Here is a 17340-nt window from a genome sequence, read left to right as displayed (position 1 = left end):
AGTGACAGAGGATGGCCCAAGTGGTTGGGCCCCTGTCACTTATGTAGGAGACCCAGATGGAGTTCCCGGCTCTGCTGCTGTGACTATTGGGGGAGTGAACCTGCTAACTCTGCATTTCAAATAAATAAACGAATCTTTAAAAAAAAAAAAAAAAAAAAGCATGTGTTGTTTCAAACTGCTGTGTTTGTGGTAATTTGTTACATAATAGAAAACTAATAGAGAGGGCAAATGAGGGGACTTTTAAGACTATACTTGTAGTTTTTAAACATGATGGCTTCAAAATGTCATTTGAAATAATTTGCCTGTGGGTGTTTATCATTCATTAATTCATTCAAAATATGTATTGAAAGCCCACAATAGCCAGAGTTGGGCCAGGCCAAAGCCAGGAGCCAGGAGTTTCATCTGGATCTCCCACATGGGTGCAGGGGCCCAAGCACTTGGGCCATCCTCTGCTGTTTTCCCATGTGCTTAGCAGGATCAGAAGTAGAGCAGCTGGGACTCAAACTGGTGCCCTATGGGGTGCCAGTACCACAGGCTGTGGCTTTAACCCACTGTGCCACAGTGTCAGCCCCATACATGTCTAGAGATTTACTCTCAGGTCAATATTCTAAAATATTGGGTCTGAACTCCGTTAATTAAAAATCAGCCAAGAGTAGAAGGAATCCCAACCAAAAAGGACACAAAGTTCAGACTCTGCTCTGCACCAAGTAAATAAAATTATCTAGAAATAGAGTCCAGGACTCTACACTGATTTTATTTTATTTTATTTTATTTATTTATTTATTTATTTAGACAGGCAGAGTGGACAATGAGAGAGACAGACAGAGAGAAAGGTCTTCCTTTGCCGTTGGTTCACCCTCCAATGGCCGCTGCGGCCGGCGCACCACGCTGATCCGATGGCAGGAGGCAGGTACTTCTCCTGGTCTCCCTTGGGGTGCAGGGCCCAAGCACTTGGGCCATCCTCCACTGCACTCCCGGGCCACAGCAGAGAGCTGGCCTGGAAGAGGGGCAACTGGGACAGAATCCGGCGCCCCGACTGGGACTAGAACCCGGTGTGCCGGCATCGCAAGGTGGAGGATTAGCCTAGTGAGCCACGGCGCCGGCCTCTACACTGATTTTAAATGCAGCCAAACTACTGATCTAAAATTTCTCAAATTCCTCAGAAGATGAAGATTGTTGGGTTAGAATGGGAGTGTGAATTCAGCCCAGAGGCAAGGGATTAGGCAGCCTTCATAACGGGGAACAGGGAGAAGCAGGTGCAGCCATCAGAAGTAGCACACTAAATGAGACAGCGCTTTGTGACGTGAAAGTGCAAAGATCAAACAGCCAATGAAGCACGTGCTATCTAATTCCTCATAAATAAATAAATAAATCTAATTCCTCATCATATTTGGCTTGAGCTGGTATTAAAGTAAGCTGAGGTTTGTACAGCCTCAGGCTTTTAGATAGTTCAAGCAGGGAAGTTCCTGCAATGTCTTGACTAGAAGAGGACAGTTAAGTCCAAGCCCAAATTTTCTAATGTGCCTGTTCACAGAAAGTGAACCCAATGCTCAAAATGAGTTGCTCCCAAACAGGCCCTAGTCATGGCAATATGCAAATCTAGAACATGTTTCAGCTCATGGCAGAGAACACACACTGGCACAGACTCATACTAACATGTTATAACTAAGGATCGTAAATCAAATTTTACTTAATATTTATGTTTACATTGGCTGATCTTGAGATTTGGAAAATTATAACAGAAATATCCTTTTCTGACTTTTAAGCCAAACTAAATCATCCAGTCATCTTCCACTGTACCTCCCAAATTCCAAATGAGCTTACTGGTTAAATGCTGCCAATGGAATTTCTTTTCATAGATGTTGAGATATTTTACCAAAGAATCATGAATCAAAAATATTAGTTTTTATTAGAATAATTCTGTATGATTGTTTTAAAAAGGTTTACCTTTGTCCTTTTGACTTTGGACAACTTAGTTTATTACTATAGTAGGGATGTGAGAATTAAATGGACTGTGAACTTTCCAAAGAAACCTTTTAGAACATTCTTCAGTTCTCTTCTTTGAACACCATTAGAGAGACAGTTAAGTGTCTACCACTTGCACTTGACATGCTAACTATTGCTTGGGACTGCCTTCCTTTGCCCTGCCCAGACCCAAGCAGTTCACATGTTCCACCCTGCCCTAAGGCCAGAGACCTACAGTGGTAGAGATGGCAGTGGAAGAAGTACAGAATAAAAGAAAAAAAAAATGCAAGCTTCATGATTACACACAAATAACCAAAATCAAATTATGTTTAGTCTGAAGGCAGAAGTGAGAAATTTGGCTTCCAAAAGTACCAAAGGCAAAGCTTTTCTATAAAGGGAAAGCTAGCAACAACCATGTATGAAATCCAAGAGCAGAATACTACCTCGACAGGAAGAGAACCAGAGTAACAGCAACAGCAACCACAGCAATAACTTGTAGCGTGTCAGAGACTGATTAATGCTGCACGGTATTAATCTTATCACCATTCTATGAAGCAGATGACTAGCTACCAATGAAAGTAATAGTAGCCTGTATTCTTTACTTTGTTGTATCCCTCTCAAAGTACCATCTCAGAAGAAAGTAGCAAATATTTCTCCTGAACTAATAAAACAACAACATCTTGGTATCAGAGTATCTCAAGAATCTGAATTCTACCCCTACCCCACTTCACTCCTCAGATTCAGTTGGTGTTCCAAGTGTTGCATAATATCAAAAGGGGTTTTTTCCTTTTTAAAATCAAGTGCCCATGATATTTCATCAAACTTTTCAACCACATCTTACCATCAGGCACCTTATAACCAGTTAGCTCTAGATCTATAATTCCATCTTCAAAATACATGTTATAGACTGATACAAGGAAAACAAACATCCTTGTAAGAGGCACTGAACTGGTACTTTCATATTATAAAACACATAAAACAGATGTGTGAGAAAACTGAGCTGTACCAATCATATAAGACTTCAGACTCATTTCAGCATGTGAAGTCAGGAACAGGGCAACACAGGAGAAAGAAGAAGCAAGAGCAAAGCCCTGATTTTCAAGGCAAAAGTGACACAGGTCTGTGTGTTGGCACAGTGGGTGGACTTCCAATTTCTAAGTAGATTTCCTTCTCATGCCTAAGAACAGTCGGTAACTACACTTTAGGTTGCTTGCACATACCTTTCTCACATCTGAACTCTTTGGTTCTGTTGTCCAGGTTATGATTCTAGAAACCGCAAGCCTTGTCTCACTGGAGTTTACAAAATCTGTTGGATCCATCTGTCTGGCCAGAGATTCAATGTATTTCAAGATGGCAACTTTGACCTGAAAGAGCCAATGATTACAAACATGGACACATGATGAATTTTTGAATGCAATCCTTAACTGATGGTCAAAAAGACATAAACCTTGTTGAAGGAAAAACCTCCTTCCTTTCTCCTGGATCTACCTTTCTGCACACAGCCACCTTCTGTTCCTCACCTGTGTTATGATACAAACCAGCAGGGCAGCTCTGCCACTGACAGGAAGGGCAAGTTCAACTCCGGGGCCAGTTTTGTCACCAATTCTGGGCCAGGCCCTAAAAGCAGGATTTTCAGTCATCAAGCTCATGGTCTGCTCTAATTTCTCCATTGACCTCTCTACTGATTTTGGCCCCAGGAGAAAAGGATTATTAATTAGGCTCATCCTATAACCCAAACAAGAGTTAATGACTGTAGGACATACAACGAACATGACCACACATGTCCTCCTTCACGTTTAGTCGCGTTATTATAATTACAATTTTCTACAACACGTAACAGTTAATTTTCATTGTCTTAGGATGTTAACATTAAAGAAACATTCTGACAAGAATGCCTATCTCGATATAACAGAATGTCTTCATTTTCTTGATTAAACAATATTGAGAGAAAGACTAATTCCCCAATGTTTGTGAGCATGAGGAGTAACTGGAGCCCTGACAGAGCTGGCAGTAACATAACACGGTACAACTGTGACCATAATGAATGTGTCTTCCTTTCTTGTTTCCCATTCTAACCCTGTGCCTAGCCACCCAGCTGCAACTGTGAAGTGAATACAGCTTCCTTTTCTTTCCACTTTCTAATTCACAAAAGGGAACTGCTGATCTTGGGACTAATCAAAATGCTTGCTCAGTTCAACAGATGAATCAACAGATGAATTCATCGTAATATTATTGCTTAAGAATCCCAGGGACTGATGGCAGGGACATGGCTGGAACTGCTAACTTCAGATAAGGAAGAATTTACAACCACTAACTGCAAACAGCCAAGCTTTAGGTTAAGGGAGCCTCCTGGCGTCAGGATGATTATGGAAGCTGACCCTGAGAATCTGCCTAACAATCAGCTGAACCCATATCTTCTCTAACCTTCCCCAATCCCCCCCCCCCTCTCTCTTTTAAGATTTAAAAGTATCTTCTTTCTAAAGTTCTCTCTGGAGTAAAAACACTTTTGAGACTGAAGATAGCTGCTTTCCCCCAAGCCTGCTAGCCTCTTGAATAAAATTGTTTCCTTGCATCAACTCTTGCCCCTTGGGAATTGGTTGTCCAGCATCAAGCAGACTGGGAAAATTTTTAATCCTAATAGCATCACAACCGTTTTGGCAGTTCTAAAAAAGTTAAACCATTTTGGCAATTTTAAAAAAGTTAAACGTGTATCTTTCCAAGAAACCACTAATTCCTCTAAAAGGTTTTAAACCAAGAGAAATGGGAACATATCCACAAAGAGTAGAACAAAAATGCTCATAGCCGATTTACAATAGCTGAACATAAGTCATGTGTAAAAAAGCAAATTTAAGTTATAGAGGTTGAATTATAATGACAAATAGTTACTAACCTTGAGGTTTGGAGTTTGAGTTTGATCCACAATAAAGCGCATCAAAATGTTAAATTGCTGATCAAATGGAAAGGAGTCCCTAGGTTAAAAAAAATGTTTGTTTTTAAAGAAATTTATCACAAAAAATTTGTAAGATTACATATTAAAAACATACTGTTGGAGATTAACAAAGGAAGAGCTGATGAAATACATGTAAAACTCTGCTCATATTTTAATGGTACTATTCACTTTACATAAATACCATATTATATAGAAAATCTAGAAGGAGGAATGAAAATCTTGTTTAAAGTCATGAAACACACACTACACTTAGTTTGAGTAGCTATTTTAAACAGTAAGACTTTAAGCAATAAACAGAATGTGACTCCTCCCTCTCCTTCTAGGGATCTGTTCCCCATCTCTTCAGCTACCTTTCTGAATACTGCTCACACAAAAAACACTGGTGACTCCCAAATTGTAATTCTACATGCTGGTGAGGCTGCTGATAGCTGACTCTGCTTAAGCTAACTATATGGTCCTCGTTGGTCCTGCTACCTATTTATGATCTCTGTTTTGTAACCCACCACGTAAGAAGGCTTTGGACACAGCAGATGATGCAAAGTTCCCCACCCAGCTACAAATCACACGCAGAAGTCTGGAGCCTGAGGAGCCCTTCCCTTGCTCCAGTTCATGCTGTTAACTGATGCTATTTCTTGCAGTTATCACACATCCCTAAAGCAAGCTAGTAACTCTGAGGGACTTGGCGCTGGAGAAAGTCGGTGTTCTTGGCTTCAAAATGCTGCGATGACTAGGACTGGCTTAAAACTGCCTAACTGAGCTCTGTGGGGAGCACCACGAGGTAACTTCCACATCAACAAGATAAAGACTGCAGTGCAAACACCTATCCCAGCTGAGGCTGAGTAATCACATCACTTCCTCTTAGAGATTTTCCCAATTTGCAGAAGGACAGCAAAATGAATAAGGGAGGATGTAGCTTCAAATCTGTAAAATGAAGCTGTAACAGCTACTTCACAGGACTGACCTGAAAATTAGATGAAATAAGGGATGAAAGGGGCACATACTAGGTTCCAGTGTTAACATCATTATAATTACTAATAAAAAGTAAACCTGACTGAAAACATCATTCTCTCCTAACAGTTATTTGTGCCCAGCAAGCTTTGAGACCAGTTCCAACAGCAAAATACACTTCAATATATATGACTGTAATGACTAGTTCAGCAAACCACACAGAAAATGTTCCTCCTATCTGCAGTCTGCAGACAGAAGTGGGTGCCGAATACATTTCAGCACTGGTGTGCTAAGTCGGGAAACGTGTGCTGTTGTCAGGAAAGGAAAGGAAACTGAGGTAAACTCGCACTCAGGTCTCGTAACTGTCAGCCATCACTGGGCCTTCTGAATAATAACCAGCTAAGTAAATAAACAGCAGTCAAGCAAGGGGTAGGAATGATGAAAGTGCTTTAGGGACTCAGACCAATCTACAGAGTTTAGGATTGTGTAGTGAAAAGCGGATCCACAAAAGTTCACAGGAGACACAACTGAACTCCTTTATCATCAAAGTTAGGAATCCCATCTTAATATTCTGACCATCTCCAGAAATCAGAAATGGAGCTGGCCATTCATAAACTCACCTAAATTAGATGATGTATGTGACCCAAGTGTGGTCACATACACTTTGACCCTGGCAGTGTTTTAAAAAGTCTCAAATAGCCATTTCTAATTTTTTTTGAAAAGTCTGGTCACTGCTGACTGTAGCTCCCCAGCTTACCCATAATCTTCCCTCCCATCCACTGTACTCATTTACATTTACATCAGCTATGTCACTCCCATCCTAATCTCTGGACTGAATCTTCAATCACTGGCATATTGGCAAATGGCAATTGCCCCCTAATTCTACTAAATTTAATCATCCAAAAAGAAGGGTGGAATTTGAAAGCCTTACTGCAAATCTGAGTTCAAAGAAAATCAGAAGAAAAATCTATTTGGGTAATGGAATTCATTTTTTAAATTCAAGAAACAGAGAAACAGCTCAGGCCCCATCTGCAGGTTCACTCCCCAGATGTCTGCACTGGCCATCACGGTCAGGGAGAGGGACAAAGCGCAAAGCTGAGAATTCAACCAAGGTCTCCCATGTAGATGGCAGGGACCCAAGTACTTGGACCATCACCTGCTATTTCCCAAGATCTGCTCTGGCTAGAAGCTGGAATCAGAAGTTGGAGCCAGGAATGAAACATAGGTGCTCTGATATGGGACACGGGCATCTTAACTGGCATCTTAACCTGTAGGCCGAACTCCTGCTCAATGTATAAGAGAACTATATAGCAGTGCCAATTAAACAGACAGGGTCAGGGGCCAAATGAAAACATTTGGCATACTAGCAGAGAGGAACAAACACATTGAACAAACACTTTGAAGTCAGAGTCATGTAATAGATGGACGCACGAGAGATGATGGCAGGATAGTGTGTGCTACTGCTGGGAGAGAGCTACATAAGACAGAAAAACCACGAGCACTATCTATGCACACCCCACTAGAGAAAGGAGGGGAGGACAGGCCTACAGGGCAGCACCCTACAGTGACTCAGAAATCTACATTTCAGCTCCCAGACTGCCACTGGCACGAAGTGTACCCCTTGGCAAGTCAAAGCAGAGCAGCCTCTGCCTCTCACTGACAAAATGAACATCGAGTCTAAGGTTCTCTCATTTTGAAAATTCTATTGATACCTAGTGTTATTTTAGTTTGTAATAACTGCGTCTTGCATTTTCTGCGTCACTTGAAGTCATTCATTTGTTCTTTTAAATAACTCACTGATCTGACCCATTCCCCTCCACTTTCCACCAAATCCCAAGCAAGAAATTACCGTGTAGTACCTTCTGCTATCATTTAATTCTATTCCATGCATGCTGAGGACCCACAATCACTCAGACAACAGCACACCATCAGTCTTCTTAACGTTTCTGAGCCACAGTAGCCCTCCTTTCTTCAGAATAGCCAGGAGAGTCACAACTGCTATGAAAATGTTTGCAGCCCTGAGCTAATGCAACTGTAAAGACTTTCCTGGACCAGTGGGAACTCTAAATCACATGTGGATAGAAGAATTTCTAGTGTAACTTATATAAGAAGGCAATGTATTAAAAATGGCAAGGTCTTCAGAAAGATGTGAGCAAGATTCTAAAGGTTGTCTGTAAGTGCTTCTAAAGAGAAAAGAATCAATTTTCAAAGTTTTACATTTGGTTTTACAGTTGTTTCAGACACTCATAAAAACAATGCCAAGTCAAGGAAAAGATGGTGTTTCACCCATGGACTGACGGGACACACAACAAGAAGTGTTGAACTGAGGAAGAGAGGAGGTGTTCACATGGGAGACAAAGGCTATGGGTAACAGAAGACAATGTCCAGAAATCACCTGTAATTGTCCAGTTCCTAAGCACTCACCTCGTAACGTCTAGAGCCTTCTGAACTTTTGCTTGCACAGATCCCAGTAAATCTGCTCCCATTTTCTTAAGCAGTTGTGTGAGAAGAACAAAAAGCCAGTCTTGCAAGTCATCCTTATGAATTATTATAAAATCCACAAGAGTCTCCAAAAACATACTGAAAACCTAAACACAGAGGAAAACCAAACATTTCATATACTCAGTTCACCATTTTCTCCAAAGTCAACAAAGCCCCAAACTGGCTTTTGCCCAGACCCTCATACATTACATTAACACCATTAACACTGCTCTTAATTCAGAAGGTCAAAATGTACTGCAGAAAACAGATAAAGGAAAAAACACTGGGACTTACTCTCTGTTGTGAATTCCACCGCAACCCAGGCCATGCAACAAAACAAATTCCATGTTAGTCCACAGTAAATTAATACCATTTTCATGCACTTTCTTTTTAAAAAAAAAAAAAAAAAACCTGCAAAAGCTACCATTTTCATGCACTTTCTTTTAAAAAAAAACCTGCAATAGCTATAAATTGATAAACTACTCTCCCTTCCTTCAATATAAGCCTGTAAAAGTCAGTACTGTTAACTTTTCTGAGTTTAATCCTGGAGGTTTTTCTTTGAAGGACGCAAGGAAGGGAGGAAATAAAAACTCCTAACTGTCCTAATTCTATATTAGTTCTGTGCATCATCTAGCATTCAACAAATACTATTATAGGATGAACAATAATGACAACAAGGCAAATGCCAGAGGCCAACTCACTGATTAGCTTGATGTATGCCATCAACTCACTGATCAGATTTTACAAAGTAACAGAAGATTACAGCTTACAATAAAAGCTACTGACACTGACCACTCCCCTCATTCTCACACGGCTGTGTGGCCACTGCTATCTGAGGTGACAAAGGGTCTGCTGTGAACATCTCTGACACAATTTTCAGAGAGAAAAGTGGCACTGCCTTGGTAATGAGACTCGCTCTCCAGGGACAACCCACCAATCCCATGCCTCCTTGGTTCCACCACAGGTTTCCTGGGAGATGACTCAGGACAACCACCAGCTAGCCCTGGCTATGGGACTCCTGGCTGAGCTCATGGACAGCTAGCAAGTATCAACTAAACTGAGACCTCCAGACTCACTGTACAAGAGACTTCTGATGGAAACAAATTTCCTTCTTTATCCTCACATTCTGCTTCTGAATCAGCCATCTAGAGGTGATAGGTAACAGAAATTTCATCAATGTTCAAAACCATATCCTTTATGGTATAAATCTTATGCTTATGCTTTAAATCTTACTGCTTTTAACACTATCTCAGAAAAAAAAATCCTGATAATTACATCTTTGGATATCTATGTGACCTTTAAGCCTTTTTTTGATTTTTAATATTGCTTGTGTTAACTTTGTTGTGAGGGTCATAACTGAAACTTTAAGACATATTTTGAACTTGATGCTGAGTGAGGACTATTGTGGGGTGTGAAGCAAGAACCCTTGCATCACCCCACTGTGCTCTGGTGAGTGTGTTAAAAGGCAAGGCAATATCTTGTTTTCTGTACCCCTGGCCCAGAGCAGGTTAAATGCTGAGTCAGTTGGGGGATGGATGGATGGATGGATAGATGATTGATACCTCAAGGACAATGCCTATAAGGAAGCTAAGATAGGAAAAGAAGGATGATGATGATAACCTACTAGACCACTGGGCCACCCACAGGTTTCTTTCTCCTAGCAAGACTTGGAAGAAACAGTCTTTGACAGGAAACTACAGTATACTAACAGTTAAACCGCCATATCAGGTTTCAAGATTTGCTTCTGCACATTTAAGATTCTACCAATTCCCATACTTTAGGTCCTTTTACCCACACTTTACTTTTTCTAAATCTTCATTTCTCTATTTTCTTCCTCTAAAAACATAAATAGTCCCTAACGGCTTCCTCCTAAACAATGGTATTTATCTAAAAATCTTCCCTCTCTCAGTACTGCCCCTAGAGAGGACCCTGTCCCCTACTCATGGGTGTTGCACCCTGAGCAGGGGCTCCCTTGTCAGAAAGGTATTCCTTAGGGTCTGTGTTACCGATGTCCCCTGAGAGGGCACCAGCTAGGTGACCACCATCCAGCAAATTCTTGGAAGCAGCAAAATCCCATTGCCAAAATAACTATTCTATTGCTCTATGGGAGAAATAATCTGGCTTTTCAATAAATCCATTAAACAAATACTTTCATTTTTCTATCTTGTTCTATGAGGACAAATTCTACATGGGATTAAAAAATAATTATATACTGATTTTTCTCACTACTGTAAGTTAAAAAATATACTATATATTATAATAAAATCTCACATTCTAACACCTATAGCCTACTGTTGGACTAACAGGAGACATGCAAAATTATCTGTTGAATAAATAAAAGACCAACTCCTACGGAAGCATACTTGTTTAAGTTGAAGTTTTATGGACATTTATATTTCTAAAATTTCATTTTTAAAAGATGTAAACATAGACCACTGCTAAAACTGGTGTTAAAATTTGTAAGGTTGGAACTGTACCACTCATTCTTGGGTGGCATATTATACAGCTCACGTGGACATGCAGACAGGGGGAAGATAAGAAAGGCATGATGCTCAGACTTGCCTTGCTATGAGGGTCAGCAAACATCCGAGTGAAGATTTCACACAACCTTTTCAATTCTACTCGACTAGAGGAAATAAAATACAAATAAATGAATTTTTAATAAGTCAATGCTGCAACTATAGTTATAGCTGTGCTTTTAAAAATACTTTCATTTCAGTAAACTCCACAAGCTTTACATAAGTTTTATTTATAGGAGCTTGCTGCACAAATGAATTGTCTTACTGAATTCACAATGACATTAAGTAAGAATATAAATCCACAGATTTGCTCTCAAGATGAAGAAACTGAGACCCAGAGTGATTCACTCAAGCTCACATATCAGGAAGTAACAAAGCCATCAGCCAAACCCCTGTATCTGTTTTCCCCCTACCACAACTGAAAGGCAATGGGCTCAACCAGTCAGTCTGGATCTTACTCTCAATTCTCCTATAAATATTGTAGTCTGATATCTTTAAGCCTCCTATTTAAGTTTTGGCCTCTTCTCTTATCAGTCAAATAGGATAGATGCTCTGTCACATGGATGTGATAGAGTGAAAGAAGACAACATATTATATCTGCCTCGGACAAAGCGAACACTCGTTTCACATTGGTGCCCTCTGCCATTTCTGATCCTTGACTGTACTCCAGAGTCCCATTTTTACTTCAGGGTTTGCTCAGATGTTCTCTTCCCCAAAGCATCCCTCAGTCATCCCTCCCATGCAGGTTAGAGAGCTGGTTAAATGGGCTTTCAATACTGTTAACAACACAGACTAACGCTGGTCAACAAGGTGCTAGAGATTACTCAGTGTATACCTGGTGAGCACTAAGAATCCAGAAATGGGACTACCAGGATTAAACAGATTCCTGAGCAACAATCATGACAAATCAACCTCATTGTGTTCTTGACAGATCACTCTCAGACTGTCACAGTATGTAGGATAAAAGCTCTTGCAGCATTTTCATAAACAGAATGGAGAATGAGGGTGGGGGAAGGGTCTGGGGAAGAGTAAGACTACCTGAACAGCCACACCTTGAGTACAGCAAGGCACCAGCCAGCACTGGCCAGCTTTGTAGAGCCACGGCAGCCTCTGTATACAGTCATTGAGCGTAACACCTTAACAAAACTATCCAAAGGATATAATATTCTGTATTTTAAGGATTCTAAGCTGCTCATCTCTCTCTTTTTTTTTTTTCATGTTCTCCCAACTCTGTCATTGAGATTCATCATAAGTCAATGATCTATCAGTATTGTCATGGTTTATTCAGCAGCATTTACTAAAGGGATATAAAATAATGAGGTATCAATGGTGTCTTAGAGTTAATAAGATATCTTTTTAGTATGTGTAACATATGTTCATATTGGAAACTTTATGAAATACAAAAATGAAGAAAAAGGCAGAAATAAGCAGTTTTAGAGGCAATGTTGTCACATTATGGAGTGCTCCACTTTAGCCTCTCTTTACTATGCACATTTATAAGCCTAGGTATATTAACGTATTTTTAGACTGAGACTGGCACTATTTCATTCATATCCCTAAGAATCATAGTGATCTGCGGTTGTTTATTTTTTTAACCTTAATTACAAACTGTATCAAGATTTCTCACATATGTCCACATTTACCGGACAAATATAAGCCTAAAAATTACAGAATATTCACCAGCTCTCTCAAAGCTTCTGAATGCCTCGGCCGCCTGAGTTCCTGCAGCACCTGGCCCAGCCCCTGGAACTCTGGGAGGGCTCCATGATGACAGGGACGTGGGGCTCAATCTGGCCTCCTGTCCTCACCTCAGGGTTCTCTGGCTCTTCAGGAGGTTCTGCAGGCCCAGAAGTCCCTCTTTCCTTTCTGACCAGTTTGAACTCGCACAGTGGTTGAGAACCTCTGCCACATCCTCGGTCTGCCGCAGATAGTGGGGAATGCCGCCATTCCTGGAGCCGTAGGAGCGCTCGGAGCAAACACTTGAGGCGTCACTATTGGCATCGTCATCAGAATACATTCCGTACGGCTCGTATCTCCTCCTCACTGGTTTCTTCTGACAGATCCAATGAAGCATGGGGGCGGTTGGGGAAGAAATGGAAAGGTGTAATGACCATGAGTCAGAACAAGCAAAACCAACAACAAAGAGCTGCATGTGAAAGGACACACATAGTTTCCTACACGTAGAGATTAGGAAAACAGAAACAGAAAAAGCAGTCCTCCAGTTGGTGAAAACGTAGTAAGCATCACACTTCTCAGCTGAGGGCAGGGAGCACAGCCTGCATTAGACATGGCTGAGCGAATTCAGGAAGGCTCCCAACCCTCCCGCCCAGACGGGAGGTAAGTATCTGTTAAACAGCCCAGCTAGCTCCTGACACGCTGCAGGTGTACACACTCACCAGCCCCTCCCCAGGCAAAAACAGTATTTCCTGAGCATGGCCTATGGGTAACCTTGTTTGAACATTCATGTTTCCTTAACAAAGCATGAAACTGTAATGCCACTGGTGGAAGCATCCTATGCAAATGGACTTTTATGTTACCTGAGTCATTTTTATTACGGACTTACAAGCTTTACAACTAGGCTTATTTTAAAGTAGACTATAATGCTCACTTCATTCATTTCTCTTACCCTGAATATGAAACTCAAAGTTAAATCCCTAAATGATATAGCAACAGCTATATAGAACTGATAAAAATACAATTTTTTTCTAAAGGCTAAACAGATATGGTTTAAACTACACAAATGCAATTTTTTAATCATATGGCTTATTATTATTAATCCCAGCTTGCCTTATGCCTATTATTTCAACATTACTAACCATACCCCCTTTTACTCTCAAAAGTATTTCTGTTTGGATGATAAATTACATGATCATCCTACTTATACACAAATTAGATTCCTAAAATAAGAAAAGTGCAGAATAAAACCATTCATGAAACAAAAGTGACACAGGACTAGACACAGACCGAGTTAATAAAATGAAGCACAAAAAGGAGAAGAAGCAGAGCTTGAAGTTCAAAATAAATAGAGAAGTAAATGCACGTGAAAGGTGACTGACTCCATCACCAATACGGGCATCACTAGATTCAACAAAATCATAATTCAGACCAGTATTTCTAGATTATACTACATTTTTGTTGTTGTTGTTGTTGCCTTCATTGGCTTCTAAAAAAAAAAAAAAAACACTTGCAACAGAAAAAATAAAGTTGTAAAACAAAAGTTAAAGCACTGGTACCTTGCTCCTGGAGTCTCCTAATAGCTGTAGGCAGGAAAATATTGAAGGATGGGGAAAAAGCATAGAGAATTACGTCAGAAGCATATGTGGGGATTGTTCTTGCAACAAAAGTGTACAGCAAAACATCTCTTAGCAAACCAAAAACACAGGTTAGCAAGCGTTTCATATCAAGCGAATAATAATAAAGAATGCTTTCAAAATAGCGTTTCCTAACCCTCTTGCTCCTCTCATTAAACCTTCTGAGACTTGCTGCAATTCTTCCCCTTCCAGCAAGGCATGGCTCTGAAGACTCAGTTAATTCTACCATCTACTCCTCTGAGACATCTGTCTGTCCCAGGGGCTTCTAGCCTGTCCCATTCCTGTGTCTTCTCTTCTGAAGCAGCTCACTCAGAGGGACCAAAGGTTCTGGACAAAAAGTAACTGGGGCAGAGTGAATATAATGGGAGCTGAAGCTTAGAGAAAAGCTCAAGTCAAGTCAAGTTCAAACTCGAACTGTGTAGTTCTGTCCTGCTTCTTAGAACTTTGCACACAGTCCCTAACGCAGTTCTTTACAGAACAAAGAATGCCCCCACCTTAACTGAAGTCCCATTTTATTGAAGGTTTCAGTGTTCATCATTTCCCACCCCTTTGACCTCTACTTCTTAGGGTCTCTAAATAAGAGACAGATGCTAAATGCTCAAAGTTGCAAGGAAAAACAGCTTCACAGAAGTCTGTTCCAGCTCTTTAATTCTACAAGGTTAGAGCAATTAGCCTGAACTCCAGTACTTGCCAGAAAAAAAGTCCTTCTACACATAAGGCAGATGAATAGAGCTGGCTGGGCAGTGTGCCTGCAGGAAGAGCACTGTGACAGCAGCAACTGCTTTCTCAGAGACATTTGTCACAGGACTCATCTGACTAAGCAAGAATAACTGAAGGAGACAGGAGAAGGGACAAAGGCTGGCGTCACTGCAGCCACAGACTATAAAAGGTTCATCAGATGGAACATGGCCGGATTAATGAGGACTCCTGGGTCTGAAAGCAGAGTATTCCATACAAACTTTTCTCCTTACAAGATAATAAACCTTTAACAGAAAAGCAAGACAGTTCCAAAAGGTATCTCTTTCAAATGCTGAGCACATCAACAGGGACAAAGAGGCTGTGTTTACTACTATTTGAAATGCAGCTTTAGAAACCAATTTGACCTCAGGCCCATTCTACCAAGGACTTTTTGCTTTAACCACATTCGAAGGAGTTCTGATTTCTTTTGAGGTCTTAGGTATTACATTACAATAATGGAAACACATGTTCCACCAGTGCTTTTTATCCTCAAATAGTTAACATTAGTATTTAGGAAAGTTTGCTCAAATGATGACTTAAGGTCTCATTTAAAAAAAAAAGTGAGGTAACAGAATAAATACAAAATTCTCAAACCTCAAACTCTATTACTATCTTATATTTAGGCTATGCCATCAAAGTCTGTAAAGCAACAGAAGCAACAGAACAGAAACAAGAAAATGCTAGGGAAAACTGTGATCAGAAAGAAAATAAAACCACAACAAAAACCAGCAGCCCAGTGACATCTGAGAGGTCCGATGTCATCAAAGCCTCCTGGATACGGAGGAGCAAGGAGAGGAAACACTAGATGCTACTATTCTCCATGAGGACAATTTTCACTTATGTGTGTGCAGAAGGAAAAGTTTAAGAAGAAAACAACACTAAAAATTTACCCAGTATCTAGAGAATGCCAAAGAGGGCTCAGTAACCTGATCTGGGGACAATTCCAGTAGAGACAGAGAAGGGGCCGGGCAACCCAGAGGCCCTGTGCACACGTTGTGCCTCTTACCAGAGCATCCGCGACGGCAGCTTCCAGGTCGGTGCTGGTGCTCAAAACTCGCATGGCATTCACAGAGCCAGGGATTCTTCCTGTCTGGCCAAGCCCAAACCGGTCTATTTGGAAAACAAAAGCATAAGATGTGTCACATTAATTAGAATTCTTCCCCCACATAGAGAGGCTCCTGCCTTTTCCCCGCTGTGTGGCTAGAGGCACTGAAAAATCTCTAGCCAATTTTAACTACACCTGACTTGTTTGCCAGTGGTAGAAGCTGTTCACATTTAATACTATTATGCCACAAAGCATTCTATTTAAATTGCTTTATAATAACATTTCACTATTAAAAAGTTTTGAAAGATGGTACAGGAACTTATAGAAGGGAGCTGGGTAATGAATGAAGCTTTTAATGTGCATAGCTTTTCCGCTAGAGACAAGTGGCCTTGATGGTTGGTCAAACTAATTAGAAGGCTTCATGTCTGAATAAAATTTCAAATAAATGCATTTAATTGATCTTAGTCCAAGTTTTAGTAGTGTCACTGCTGTTTTACTGTATGATACATTAAGCTTAATTAGTTTTGGATACTTATTCATCATGATGTCTGTGTCTAGAACAGTTCTTTAACAATCACCATAGAAATCTAGTATCTATTGTGGAACATTAATCATTTAGATAATTTTAGTATAAATTTTATCTGAGGATTTTTGAACGACAATCTTGAGGTAGGTAAACAAAAAAGAAAAAAATCCAAAGAATTTCAAACAAGTTTTGGCAGTTCAGTAGACTATGCTGAGCTTACTAGTGTTCCCTGCAAATGAAGACTCCCTTTCTGAAATCCATTAGTTGGTAACCAGCCCTCCTTAAGAAGTGCTGTCCATCAAAACTATGGGCACAACTGGACAAAGTGGGTGTAAGTCATACTTCATCAGTGTGCTACACCACCTATCGATAACTGACTTTGGAAGAAAAATGTTACGATAAAAAAATGTTTTCTCTATGTTAACAAACAAGACATTGTACAAGGAAAATCTCTAAACCTAAACCTGTAAATACTAGCCATATTCTAGTAATGAAGCATTTAGAATGAAAGGGAAGATACTATCTATGTGGATTCTACATGAGTGGATGTTTCCTACAGAATGACACACTTAAAATTTTAGGTAACAAGACAGCACTTTGGTGAACTTTAAAAATAAAGTAGTATTTAACTTTTTGGGATATCAATTTCAATATATTATACCTTCCACCACCACAAAAAGGGAAAAAAATTTTAAACACTGCTAGTTAAGAGTTATACAGTCATGAAATATTATAAAGAAACAAAAATTGTATGTTATACTATCCCCTTTTTTAATGCATTTTCAGACTGGTTCAAATGTCATCTTAGCCACTAGTTTGAAAGGTGACTTAATGTGCCACATACTAAAAAAAAGACC

The 17340-nt window shown here is 40.2% G+C and overlaps 1 protein-coding gene across 50 annotated transcripts in view; it reads right to left on the bottom strand.

The window, feature by feature from the left end:
- Positions 1–17340, bottom strand: part of CLASP1 (cytoplasmic linker associated protein 1) — a 295826-nt gene that overhangs the window by 50924 nt on the left and 227562 nt on the right. For 34 of the 50 annotated variants that reach the window (XM_051838605.2, XM_051838621.2, XM_051838622.2 and 31 more), the window contains 7 exons: positions 15919–16022; positions 14097–14120; positions 12672–12916; positions 10907–10970; positions 8288–8451; positions 4856–4934; positions 3186–3329 (listed from right to left, as the gene is read on the bottom strand). In XM_051838605.2, coding sequence (XP_051694565.1) covers positions 3186–3329; positions 4856–4934; positions 8288–8451; positions 10907–10970; positions 12672–12916; positions 14097–14120; positions 15919–16022 — 824 coding nt within the window. The remainder of the gene's footprint in view (positions 1–3185; positions 3330–4855; positions 4935–8287; positions 8452–10906; positions 10971–12671; positions 12917–14096; positions 14121–15918; positions 16023–17340) is intronic. The other 16 variants (XM_051838607.2, XM_070071074.1, XM_051838628.2 and 13 more) reach the window with 1 other exon arrangement.

This window comes from Oryctolagus cuniculus, chromosome 3, assembly GCF_964237555.1.
Source record: "Oryctolagus cuniculus chromosome 3, mOryCun1.1, whole genome shotgun sequence".
Lineage (NCBI taxonomy): Eukaryota > Metazoa > Chordata > Mammalia > Lagomorpha > Leporidae > Oryctolagus > Oryctolagus cuniculus.
The sequence above is the reverse complement of the archived record's forward strand: the minus strand, read 5'-3'. Positions and strand labels throughout refer to the sequence as shown.